Raw genomic sequence first — 14,360 nt, 5'->3', positions numbered from 1 at the left:
TTTTAAAGTCAGGAAGGGAAGCTTGCAGGCAAAAAATTGACGATGGCATGTTTCACAAACCTCAATGAAGTAAATTGCTTTTATCTACATTAATTGATTATTGCTTTGCAAAAATTTATTCTTTTACAGATAATCAGATAAATACAGGCTTTTGTGCAAAAGGCATTCTTTGCATATTGCAGCACCTTTTAGTTACAAGTGGGGCAAAGTGACAAATATGCATTTGCGGTATGATGTTGTATGTGAGTAATTAAGTAACTTTCTGTTGTGGAGACCTGGCACATTTTGGAAATGAGCTGAGCCTGATCTGTTCCTGGATATCACAACATCACAAGGCAAAGGAGCAGAAGTCGGCCATTCGGCCCATTGAGTCTGCTCCACTACTCCGCCATGAGCTAAACTATTCTCCCGTCTATTTCCAATTCCCGCCTTTTTTCCCATATCCCTTGATACCCTGACTAATTAGATACCTGTCAATCTCCTCCTTGAAAACCCTCAATGATTGGGCCGCCACAGCTGTATGTGGCAACGAATTCCGTAAATCCACGACCCTCTGGCTAAAAAGATTTCTCCTCATCTCTGTTTTAAATGGGTACCCTCTAATCCTAAGACTGTGACCTCTTGTCCTGGACTCACCCACCGAGGGAAACAGCTTTTCCACATCTACTCTGTCCTCATTCCAAGTCATAACCACTGCAGCATAACCCTTGTTCTGAAACCATGCACTCTGTTTCTGGACTCGTAAGCTGGGGCAACATTTTCTCTGAATTCACCATGTCAAGCCTTGTAGAGTTTTGTAAGTTTCCATAGGTTGCCTCTCACTCCTCTAAACTTGAGTGTATGCAGTCTAGCCTATTCAATCTCTCCTCATGCCGAAAGGCATTTCACAGAGCCAAATCACTCTGACAAAAAACTACACAGACCTAAGGATTGGAAATGAAATTTGGTCATGGAAAGAAGCTTTCAAGAGAAGTTGTTTGTGCAGTTAACATCATTATTCCTTTCATTATATTGTTTATTTATGTCATACAAGTCATTGGGACTCAGCAGGTCAGGCAGAATTTTTGGAGCTGAATAAACCATCAACATTTTGGGCCAAGACCCTTCTTCAGGACTGGAAAGGAAGGGGGGAAGATGCCAGAATAAAAAAGTGAGAGGAGGAGTAGGAGGACTATCTTGAATGTGATAGGTGAAGCCAAGTAGGTGACAAAGATAAAATGTTGGAGAAGAAGGAATCTGATAAGAGAGGGGTCCATGGGAGAAAGGGAAGAAGGAGGGGCAGAGTAGGGAATAGAAGAAGAGGCTGGATGGGAAATTACCATAAGGAGAAATCAATGTTCATGCCATCATGTTGAAGGCTACCTAGACAGCATATGAGGTGTTCCTCCTCCACCCTGAGAGTGGCCTCATCATGGCAAAAGAATGTTCCACACTAGTTGTTTGTCTTGCAGTTAACTTGAGAAAGGGGCAGCATAGTATGCACAAACAATTAGTCACATGCTTCAAATAAGAAAGTAATTGTTTTAAAATGTGACTTTTAAGGACAAGTAGAATTGTTAAGCTGCTGAGTGCTTGCCAGTAGCTAACGGACTCAAGAGCTGCTATGTGATAGCACTAATATGCTCAATTACAAACAAAGTTGGTCTTTTCTAGCAAGCATTATAATCAGATTAATTTCCTTTTAAATCATTGAGCTGCTGCTTGAAGTGAACTTATTTTTTGAGTTTGCAGCTAAGCCATACATAGACTTGTATGGCAAGTGTTCAACACTGGAGGAAGTAAAGATGGAATCCCACAAATATTTTTATTGTGAAATACAAAAGAAATGGCCACCGTGCTTTGAGGCTAGATGCTAGCATTTACTCTAGCAATGGATCACTCAGCATTATTCACAGAAGCAAATTTCATTCCATGATATCAGAAGCCTCAAGCTCTGCAATGAAATTTGGACAGCTAAGAAATGTGTTCGCCAAAAAACTGAACTGAACCTGTTGGACACTGGAATCTGTCTCTCTGCTGTTTTTTTTAAAATGCAGATATCTTGTTTCCTTAATGATCAGAGGATTTTTTTGGGGAGATGGGCACAGATGAATATGAAGGGCCAACTGAATACGCAATAAGCTTTTGTTAAAATGCTCATTGAAAGCCAGTGATGTTAAGTTGAGAAATAATTTTCACTTTCATCTCCCATTTTGGAAGAACTCAGCTGAGACCATCCTTGTTAAAGAAACTATTTGAATGAATTTTACCTCTTGTTGGCTGATGTTGGAATGCCAGTGCTTTCGCAAGCATTTCATGGCTGAAGAATTTGCAGTTAAAGCGTTGCAGAAAATTTACATCCAAAACTGTTGATGGACCTTGATTTATTCGGAGCTCTGGCTGACTTGGCTCTCCTGTTTTTTTTTGTTGGCCTTCTAAATTGGTGTTTTCTGCAGGTATTGGCATTCTGCTTTAAAGCCAGCTCCCAGAATGAGGGAAACCAGTGTACAGCTGAGGGGAGATTCAGCTGTGGTATCATTGGACACTGAATCATTGCTGAAGAATGGACATCTGTGAAAAACTTCCTTGTCAAATTGAGATTCACTACATAGAATGTCTGGAATATCATAAACTAGCATTTGGAATTTCTTGTCCATATCTCAGTTCATGGCACCTTACTGTAACATTTGGGGACAGAGGGAGGGATTGGTATGTTATATGTGCTTTTCCTTTTGAATCTTTGGGAAGCCATGTTAAAAGCTATGTAGTGTCACTTCATTTTGTTCTGTCAAATTATTTAAAATATTTGCAACTGTTGGTCATGAATATCCTTGTTTATCACTTCCATCATTTGTGTACTGTGTAATCTGAACCTGGATTAGCCATGTAAGTAAAGTTACCAGTAGCAGTTTGAATATTGTTCAACATGATCTATTAGTTGTATGGTTAATTGGGAGCTGAAGAGGTTTAAGGTAATACTTGAAGATAACTTGTATCTAGTACATAAAGTAGGTGTGCCATAGTAGAAGTAACTCAACAAATCATTGCAGGAATTTTAGACTCGACTATGAGTGATCTAACATCATCAGACTTGAGTCTTTAATCTGTGCAGATACTACACTCTAGTGCTGAAAACAGTGCTGCGTTATAAATGAGATATGAGAGAGTAGTTCGAGGTCCTGGCTGTCAAATGCAAAAGATCCCTTTGCATTATTTGAAGAAATGTAGGAGTGGTCTTTGTTTTTGATCACAATTTATTAACCAAACAGAAGAGAGCAGAGATTTCAATGTCAGACTTTTCTACACGTGAACTTGTAAGTAGATGCACTTGGAGTATTCACTACTTGCTGTATCACGTTAGTGAAGTGAAAGAGCATTTGTTAATGTTTGGCACTGTCTGTAAAAGTTGTCTAGTAATCAGTATGGTGAGTTAGTCAACCATTGACATGCCCATATTACAGATTACTGTTAATCAGATCCTATCTAGTGGAAATGTATTTAAGGTAGTTTCTATTAATGCATGTATTGGCTAAAACTTGTTGCAATCACCTCATTTAGTTGATGTTTCTCCAATGCAGCACTGCTGTAGGCGATACTACTACTGGATTATGCCTCCAGATTTATTCCATATTTACAAAGGAAGCAAAATTTTATTTAGGAAATTAACAACCATTTTTCACGCTTCCTTTTATGGACCTTCATGTGTCTCACCAGTGAGTTAACACAAGAAGGCTATTTCCATGCCCTGTTATTTTGGTTTCTGAACCAGCTGGCTTGTGTGCAGGTTTTTACTGCCTTCAATGCCTGTTCTGCTTCAACATCCTTTCCTTCTCCCCAATGTGTAGCAATGCTACTTAAATTGAAGAACTCATTGTGAAGTTTTGTTGATAAAGCCCTGAGTTATTCTAATAAATGATGCCAGGGAAAATAAAGCTTAATAATGTATTATAAAGATATTCCATATTCCAAGAGGATAACAGATTTCGCTATTTTTACTGGAATACAATGGCTTTTAGCTGAGAGCTTTTTTGTGTTGTGCAGATGGCTCTTGTACTTTTTATATCACAAGGATACTGACACTGCTTTTGATTTGTGCAGAGCCTGTGTATAATTCACAAGCAAGCTCTTGCCAGTTAAGTTTTATAACATTCCCAAAAACATGGTCAAATCTAGCACGCTCCTTAAAGAAAATTACTGCTGTTTTGCAACTGTTGAAAGATTATTTTATGGGAAACAAGGCTGAAATATTTCTCTAACAACTTGTTCATTCATTCTCTTAGCCGATGCTTTGTAAGGAGGCACTATGCCTTAATGTCCTCAGCATGTCCTAGAGTGCTTTGCAGCCAGGTTAATTCATGGTGTGGTATCATCATCACTGTTAGAGCAAATTGGTGAGATAAGTGAGCCTGAAAGAGGTTAAACAGAAAAAGACTTGAAGCTTTGTTATTCAGGTTTGATAAGTTGGGCTTACATTATTCGAATCTGCATAGTGTGTCTGTAGTCTAAAATGGCCTACTTTTATCCATTATCGGTAGACCACGGGGCATGCATTATGCTTCCGCAAAAGTAGAAATAAATTTTTAAGGCATTCTTCCTCTTGTATGGGTATGTTTGGTGCAGATTCTGTCCTGTGAAGAAGTTGGGTGAATTAAGTGAATCTTTGCATGTTCATTGTTATCCTTAGGTTGGAGAGTTTTCCTTTGTTTTATTTCTATCCCTTATTGTCATTGAGATTTGATTCGATGGTGGTATTGGGTGTATGTGTATACATGCTCATGTCCATGTACTACATGGATGATTATACCAATAAGTGTATTCTTGTGGGCTTGTATTTCAAAATAAGAAAATAATTAACTTATTTGTGAGTGATGCTAGGTGAGGGACGAACAGGGGGAGTACCCTGAGTTAGTGTTCCTGCAAATATGCTATTATTTTCAAAAGTGTGGCCTATCATAGAGGTTTGTTCATATATAATTGTGGGAGCAGCCCTAGTATGAGTGGACAGAGTTAGATTGGGGAACTGTGGCTTTGGTGAGAAGAGTTGAGATTTCTATCAAGTTTCTGCTTCTTACTTTAATACTGTTTACTTAGAAGAGTGCAAATAGATCCCAGAACAGTGGTGTGCTCCTCTTGCAAGATGTAGGAGACCTGGGAGACCCCCAGTGATTAATACATCTGTAAGAACTGGAGTTGGATGACATATAGGAACTGTGTGTTTGTCCATCATCGTCGATGAAGACCTCGACACCATTATGATGGTGTCAAAACTAGCGCTTGATTTGGATTTAAGTGAGGGAGAGTTGCGCAGTGCCAGCCTCATTCTCTCTTCCCAATTCCCATCTGGATCCAGTGGCAAGACAAGAGTCGAGACAGCTGAAGATGGGACTAGGCGCAGTGAATGACCAGGACGTCTTCTGTGTCTAGTCGTGCTCTACACGTTCCACGACCCTTACAGAGACCGCCCGTTGGACCTTCCATTTTTGAAAAAAAAGGACTATGATCTTGGAGTAGGTTAAAAGGTGGACACAGTCAGCACACTACAAAGGTCAAAGGCCTGTACTTTTTTGTATTCCAAGTGTAGTCTTAAAAAATTCAAATGTTCGTCTTTAAAGCATAAAGACCTTTTATGATTGCCTTTACTGTGTTGAAGACAGTTAATTGTGGAGAGTCTGCTTTTGAAGAAATTTAATTGCAGGAAGTGATGGGAAGCTGCAGAGTTTTTGGCCTGAGGGTTTACTGCATGCTATTTACTGCCAGGTAGACTCAGACTGCTGAGGAAAATGCCAGCAGTTGGTTGAGAGCTGTAGTGTTGATAGACGAGGATTTATGGGGCTCTGAAACTAGTTACAGAGCAGCAGGAAATGTATTGGGTTTATTGAAAAGACACAAGCCATGACATCTATGCTTGAGATTCTTAGTCAAAAGTAGAACATCTTGGATGTTCTCTGTTGAAGGCAGGGAGAATAGTTGAGACAAGTCTGGAATCTGAGCTGAGATCCAGTCTTGATGCTGAGTACTACATACCATGTTTGCAAACCCTCAGAATCTCTTTGAGCTGCCATTTCAGAATTAGTGCTTCAGGTTAACAAAGTACTAATGAGCATCTTGTATATATAATTTTTGTTGTGGTTTCTTGGTGTGCCACTAACTTACAGTACAACGGAAGTGCATACAGGTGTCCCCAGCTTTATGAATGTTTGCTTTGCGCCACTTCGCTTTTACGAAAGACCTACATTAGTACCTGTTTTGCGCTAACCGAAAGAATTCCGAAGAGGATTTTTGCTTTTACGAAAAAAGACGCCTACTTTAAACTTGTGTTTACCCCGAGAAAGACTACCATGACAGTGAAGCCTTGCGCGGGCAGGTGTGTGCGCATGCGTGTACGTGCCGATTTTTTTCTACAAATCTGTTTTGGCTAAATCTTTCCAATTCTGGTAAATGAAACTACACTGTACATACATTATTTCTACTTTATAAAGGCTGTGTATTTATCATATCATTCCTGCCTTTTCTATATGTTAGTGTTATTTTAGGTTTTATGTGCTATTTGGTATGATTTGGTAGGTTGATTTTTGGGTCTGGGAATGCTCAAAAATTTTTCTCATATAAATTAATGGTAATTGCTTCTTCGCTTTACACCATTTCAGCTTACAAAAGGTTTCATAGGAACGCTTTACTTTTGGATAGCGGAGGAAACCTGTAGTTGTGGAGAGATTGCAAACTCCACATCAAACGTCAGGTATTGTGCTGTAAAAATTTGGGCTGGTGGGTTTTGTAACCCTGGTATTCTGTTGCATTGGATGATAAACAGTGCCTTGACCAGGGATTTTGATCTAGTTCATTTTAGAATTTTTATTTGTGAATTACATGCTCATTTTTTCACAGTTGAGCCGAAGAAACGGAAAATTATAAAGCATGAAAAACTAAAAATTTTAAAACTGCAATGTCAGCAGTTTAAAAGTATTCGTCCCCCTTTGTTCGGTACTTAGTTGAACCACCTTTTGCAGCTTTTACAGCCGGTGGTCTTTTTGGTAAGTCTTTAGTAACTTTGCACAGCATGATGCAGCAAGATTTACCCATTCCTCCTTGCAAAATTGCTCAAGCTGTGCCTCATTGGTTGAGGAGTGGCGGGGGATAGCAACCTTGAGCTCTTGCCAGAGATATTCAATTAGGATAATGTTAGGTCTGACTGGGCCGCTCAAACAATTTTTTTTCCATTTGAAGCCACTCCATGGTTGCTCTGACATGTGCTTTGGGTCATTGTCTTGCTGAAAGGGAAACTTCCTTCCCAGGTTAAGCTTTCTGATAGAGACTAACAGATTTTTATCCAGGATCTTTCTATGTTTAGCAGCATTCATCTTCCCATCAATCCTGACCAGATTTCCATTCCCTGCAGCTTGATGCTACCTCTACCACACTTTACAATAGAGACAGTTGATGTACAATATTAGATTTATGCCACATGTACTGCTTAGTGTTAAGGCCAAAATGTTCCATTTTAGTCTCATCTTTCTTCCACATAGAGAAGTATAGCACAGGAACAGGCCCTTGAGCTCATCTAATCTATGCCGAGCCATTTAATCTACCTACTCCCGTTGACCAGAGTTCTCCATACCCTTATCATCCATGTACCATCTTTACGTTATCTTCTGAGCGACACTTTGAAAAATGTTTTATGGGCAAGAATATGCTTTTTTTTTTAGCCGGAGCTACTACTTTGCCACTCTTCCATAAGAGCCCTTTTTGTGCATGGCCTTAGAGATTAGCGAACCATGAACATCTTCAGTTGCAGCCTCTGACTTCTGTAGCACACTCAGAGTGACTGTTGGCATCACAGTAGCCTCTCTTATAAGTACCATTCTTCTCTGGTGACTCAAGTTTAGAGGGGCAGCCTATGCAGTGTGGCTGTGTTTTCATAGTCTTTCCACGTTTTCAACATGAACTACACTGAACTCCTAAGTATGTTCAGTGCCTTTGAGATGGTCTTGTACTCTTCCCCAAAATTGCCCTTCTCTATTATTTCCCTGACTTGTCTTCAATGCTCTTTTATCTTCATTTTGGTTAGGTCTCTTTTTTAAAAAAAATTATTTTTATTTATTTATTAAATTTTAGAAAATTACAAAGAATAAATGTGATGATAAAATAGTGAGAAAAATAATATTAACCCTCCCCCCTCCCCCCCCAACCCTTATCTAAAGAAAGAAAAAAAAGAAGAGAAAGATTGCCTGGATATCGGAGGATCCCCACATGCTCCATGGAGTTCAAAATAATTTTAATATTTATTTTTACTTTCCCCAATTACTTTATAATTTTATCTTCAAAGGACCCATGTATTTAATCGGTTAGGTCTCTTGAAAATCTACCATACTTGGATCTTACAGAAAGAGGGTTATTTATTCTTATGAATTAATAGAAAATAGGTGATTCTCCAATTTTCTACATCAACAAATTGGGTGAGTTGATAAGATAATACACAGTATTGAACCTGAGGAAAGTTAGCATAGTAATTGCAAAGGGAACAAATACTTTTTCTGCCTCACAATTTTGGTTAATTTTTTAGTAGATTTTTGACAAGTTGTGAAATTTTTTTTTTGGTTTGACATGATGCATAATGTTTAGTAGATTAGCTCAAAAATCTTATTTCAGTATATTTTAGATTTAGAAAATGAGTCAATAAAATGCTAAAGTGGTTGTAGGGGCTGAATATTTTTTCAAGGCACTATGCAATAACGAGCAAACACTCAGGGCTTTATCAAAATGATAAAAAGCCTCAAGTACATTTGCATTCCCTCTTTCTTCAACTTTCCCAGTGCAATTTGAAATAATTTACTAACACTTGATATATAATGTATGACTCCAACAGCTGTTGTAGTTTTGGTCTCCTTCAAGTAAAAATCCTCCCAGTCTTACAGTCTCATATCAATAGAATAGGCCATTCTATTCTATCTAAAAGCTCTTTGTTCCTGTACTGAAGCTGAATTTTTATTATTAATGTGGATTTTGACATTATTGGCATGGATTTTGAATTAGAAATGGCATGGAGTTCAGCAGCAGGAAAGTGAAAGGAAATTTGTGATGCAATATAGTTTCTCCAGAGTTCTGTGGGGAGTTTTGGGCATTGCTGGTAAGGTTAAAATCATAAAGGAATTAACGACTATGTTAATCTGCACAGGAAATTGATTGTAAAGATTTTCTAGGACTACACTCACAGAAGATCAAAATGGTAAAAGAGATTCATTCAACACCTTTCCCAGCATCAAAGTCCCAAAGCTATGAAATAGGAAGTGTATCAACCAACTATGTTGCTACCACAAATACTGGTTAATCTATTTACATCAAGCTGTTCTCCCTTGAAAGCAGTTCCGTGAAATTTTATAACAGGCAAGACCTCCTGCTTAAGATTTAGAACTGAATTCTTGGTTTTGAACTTGCCAACTTAGGACTCTGAATGCTATCCAGAGAACAAAAAGAAAAGATTTAAGGAACACGGATAGCTCAGGCAACTATGAATTTTGATGGAGGTACTAGAGTAGGTTTCTGGGGAAATTGGTGACACTGTCATTATTAACGTATGGAAAACATTAACACTGTCCGGTAGTGTAAGACTGTAGAATGATCTTGGATTCACCACATAGGCACACAAATCCACTTCCATTCTTGATGAACTACTGTCCCAAGTGCCTTCAGTTGCATCCTCTATTCTCATTTGCCAATCGTCTGACCCACAGTTGGGTAACGTGAAGCAAGTGATAATTTTCTCACGCGGTTTGTTATTTTGGCCAGACCTATGTTTTTTACTGTGATTGTATTAAGTCAATGTTGACACATTGATATCTGAAAATCTTACACTGTTTACTAGGATTGTTCTGAGGAGTGATGTTGACCCTACTGACAAGCACTATGTTACCTTCCCTACCACCTTCACTGTGTCCATGTGACAAATGTCTGTCTATTCCATTCAGACCCAGTTCATATTTATTTGTACACACTGATAAAATTATTTCCTTCCACCTGTCATTGCCTCCTTTCCTTTAAAATTGCTGTAATTTTTCCACTGTTTCCAACTTCCTTTAAACAAAATATCTCTGGTCCTGATGTGCTGGTAAATAATTTAGATTACGTATGGTTTGGATAACATAGTCAAATGATACATTGCCGTTACAAAAGTGCTGATCTGCTAGTAAAACTGTAGAGTTAAATATTGATTAGGAACTTTCTTTCTTTTAAACCTGCAGTTACAAATCATGTAGTAAATCACAATTTTGGTTTTTGTTTCTGCTATAGTTAACAGTTGATGCAACCAGATTTAAAGCCTATTCATTGCTGTGCTGTAGATTCTATCCTTCCTACTGCTAAAGGCTGGTCACTTTACCACATCTGAAGACAATTTATAAGACTCTTGCAGCTTGTTCAGAGATGTAAATGATCAAATTGCCTTGTTGTAAAGACTTTCCTTTCTCCTTGTTTCAGCATGCTTGCAGAGAAACTGAATATGACTCCTGAAGAAGCAGAGCGATGGATTGTCAACTTGATTCGAAATGCCAGGCTGGATGCAAAAATAGATTCCAAACTGGTAAGAGGGTCTCTGAAAATGTTGTTTTGTTGATTTGCTTCAAAAGCAAATCCATTCAAGTGGATTTTGAGTCTTATTGTGAAACAAGGAGGTGGGGGGAATTCAGTGGTTAGTATCAAGTTGTCCCCTTTTCAAAGTATATAACAGTAGTGTGCAATATCTAGACGGCCTCATTGTTCTATGGAAGCATATCACATTTGTATAGTTTTTGATCATTTTTATGTAACCTTTTTACTGAAAGAAAAGTTGGGCAAGCTGTTTATGGAATAGCCAACTTAAAGATTAGCTTTATCTGTCAAATGTACACCAAAACAACTGCAAGTGTCTTTGGAATGTGAGAGGAAAATGGAGCGCCCAGAAGAGATCCATGGGAAGAACGTACTAAGTCCTCATAAACAACAGCAGGAATTGAACCCCGATCTTACAGCTGGTGCTGCAAAGTGTTACACCAACTGCTACACTAACATACTGCACTTGCACTACTGTGCTGCCCATTACTCTGCTGTGCGCACTTTATGCTATCGGGCTGCCCTACCTACTTAAACTTGCAACTACCTAATGAAAAAACTTGTGGCGAAAAATTCTTTACTTTCCAATAAACCAGCTGTCTGCAGGCTTTCCATTTACAGTGACTCCTCATAGAAAGCAGGCCATTCTCCTTTCACTGTTCAGACAATCATGGTTAGTTATCCCTAATCACACATCTTTATATGATCTCTAAATGCTTGCTATTTCTACAAACACAATGTGGTTGCATTTTTTGTGTTTTTAATTGATACTGTTTTTGGTTCAGCTGCTTCTTCAGGCCTTATAAGGAGTTTAACTTCATAACTCATGTAACAAATATAAAATATACTTGAAGTGTTAATTGCAGTGCCACCAAGTTAACTTGATGAAAAATAAATTTGCAAGATGTACTAAAAGAAATTTCAGATTTCAGTTCAAGATTTGGAACCTACAAGTTAATGTAATAGACTGACTAAATGTTCATGGGTTCAATCCATACTGAGCAATTAATCCAAGCCAAGACTTCAGTGCAGTATTGAAAGAATGCTGCATTCCTTCAAGTGCAATTCTTTTAGATGAGCCTGTAAACTAAGACCATCATTCTTGCAGTTGGGTAAACATTTGAGAAGTAGGGAGCTGACTAGATGACCTGGTCAAAATTTACAATTAAACCCCAAAACAATGCCCTTGCCATGTACATTACCATATTTTGCAGGAGCTTGCATGCACCATGTGGGCTGCTGAATTTGTCTATACGGCAATAATAAGAATACTTAAAACTGTATAGTGTTTTGAGACACTAAGCCATGGGGCATTAAAACAAACCCTAATAAATTCTCTTTCAAGGAATAAGCTTTGATGAGATGGGTTATGGTACATAGTAGACTGAAACTGTTGTCTGTAGATATTCACAGTCAGCCTTTCTACTATTTCATCTGGCCAACAGAGGAGCATTGTTAACTGCCTGGACACCTAAAGCTAGAAGGTCCATCTTGTATTAATGGACACCACTAAGATTTTTAAAAAATCTGGCATTGATCAATATAAAACCTCATGATGTGGTGCGCCTGACTGAACCAAGTAGACCATTGATTTCCTCATTGTCTCCCGACGCTAGAAATCAATCAGAACACTAGACTTGAAATGTTGTAATCCAAATAGAAAGACGATCTGTAGTTGAAACATACATACTCACCCTCTCTCCCTTGAGCCTGATGGTTCACACTACTGTCGGAATATTTCAGCCAAGTGTTTTAGCCCACTCATTCCATGGCTTGCTCAATAGCCATGAACAAGTTCATTTTGCTAAAAGTTGGGTAAGATCAGGGAGCATGGTTTGTATATAAATAACATTGTTTTACACTTCCAAACCATGAGTATTTTATTCCTGTGAGATGTGAGCATCGTTAACAATACCGAACAACATCCATCTCTCATTGTCTTCAAGAAGGTTGGGATGAGCAGCTGCTATGGACCCTTTCAGTCCATATGTTGAAGATGCATCCACAGTTCCAGGATTTAGGATTAATGATAACCATTGAAGCCATGTAGAGTGGAGTTTTGCAGGAAGTGATAGAAAGAAGAATGAGAATTTTTTAATTGGTTCAATGTGTAAATTGATATAGACCTTCTCATCATCAAATTAATTGGTAGCTGAAGGATTAACGTGACAAAGAGGGATTCATATTCATGGCACCTTGACACTAGTTCCAAGACAGGACCAACAGCACGGATTCAACAGAATTGCATGGGACCTGTGATCGAGCAGAAATTATAGTGCCAAAGTCTTGAAATTAGCAGGGAATGTAATGATGGTGAGGGGGTGACTTACAAGATTGCACTAATTGGTGGAGCCTGCAGGCCAACTACTAGTGAAAGGGAGGTAAAGAAAGAAATATAGAAATAAATTCAGGAAATGAATTTAAAAATAGAATAATCACAGGGGATTTCAACCACCCTGATGTTAATTGAACAATAAAGGGGATAAGAGAAAGGAGTCCCTACAAAATATACAAGACTTCTTTCTAAACCAGGCAATGTGGTAGCGCAGAGGTTAGCTTGTCCCTATTACAGCTCAGAGTTCAGAATTCAAGTCAAGTCAAGTCACTTCTTATTGTCATTTCAACTATAACTGCTATGTACAGTACATAGTAAAAATGAGACAATGTTTTTCAGGACCATGGTGTTACATGACACAGTGCAAAAATTAGACTGAACTACATAAAAAACAACACAAAGAGAAAAAAAAAACAACTACACTAGACTACAGACCTACCAATTCCAGTGCAGTCTGTAACAAGTTTGTACATTCTTCTCATGACTCAGTGGATTTTTTTCTGGGTGTTCTGGTTTCCTCCTACAATCCAAAGACATACTTGGATTGTAATTGGTCAGTTGTAAATGGTCAATAAATTGGTCATTGTAAATTGTCTTGTGATTAGGCTAATGTTATAATAGGTGGGTTGCTGGGCGGTCCAACTCATTGAGGTAGAAGGGCCTATTCCACACTGTATATTAAGTGCAAACTAATAGAATTCAAATTGAGCTAATAACAGAGAATGAGAATAAAATGTATAGGGACATAGAATCATTAGTGACCATAGTATGATGAAGTAGTGTTTTGAAGTGACAGGAATAATGTAAATACGCCAAGCTAACAGATTGGAGAAGAGCTGTTTTTCAGAAGCTGAGAATGGAACTTGTGCAGATAAAGTAAACAGCAAACAGTGACGTAGGACAATGAGAATCAGTTGCAGTTGTGTTCACCGCTGTGCAGATTTTTCCCCCAGGAAAGTGCAAAATAAGTATTCCATGAATTAAAAAAGACAAGAATAATTGAGGGTAAACAAAGAGCACTAAATAGTACATAATTGATGTAGGGGTTAGAGGAGGACATTGGCAAACTTGAACGATCAACAAGTAAATAACAATTACCAATGAAACAATGAAGAGATTAATTTAAAAAGAGTAACATTATCAATGATCATAAAGTAAAGTAAATGTATTTACTAATACATATACAGGTTGGGTTGATAACACTAGACAACAAAGATTTTGCTTCCTGAATGCATTTGGGTGTATCTTACAGATTTTGGGCTGCTGATCATGAAAATCACAGTGAAATTTCTTTATCAGGCATCATTTTTTAAAAATCGACTCTATTTGTTATTTTAATTCATTATTCGTAAATTAAAATGTTGCCCATAATGTAAGCTGAAAAATTTTCTATCTTATCCAGGCATGCCTGGGCATGCGTAGGAGGGGAGGTTTTAGAAAGGCTGTAAAAACAACACACACACTC

The 14,360-nt window shown here is 38.1% G+C and overlaps 1 protein-coding gene across 1 annotated transcript in view; it reads left to right on the top strand.

Moving 5' to 3' along the window:
• Positions 1-14,360, top strand: part of LOC140729842 (eukaryotic translation initiation factor 3 subunit E-A) — a 163,342-nt gene that overhangs the window by 129,954 nt on the left and 19,028 nt on the right. Inside the window, exon 11 of the mRNA XM_073050055.1 lies at positions 10,450-10,552. Coding sequence (XP_072906156.1) covers positions 10,450-10,552 — 103 coding nt within the window. The remainder of the gene's footprint in view (positions 1-10,449; positions 10,553-14,360) is intronic.

The sequence above is a fragment of the Hemitrygon akajei genome, chromosome 1 (assembly GCF_048418815.1).
Source record: "Hemitrygon akajei chromosome 1, sHemAka1.3, whole genome shotgun sequence".
NCBI classification, from domain to species: domain Eukaryota; kingdom Metazoa; phylum Chordata; class Chondrichthyes; order Myliobatiformes; family Dasyatidae; genus Hemitrygon; species Hemitrygon akajei.
The sequence above is the reverse complement of the archived record's forward strand: the minus strand, read 5'-3'. Positions and strand labels throughout refer to the sequence as shown.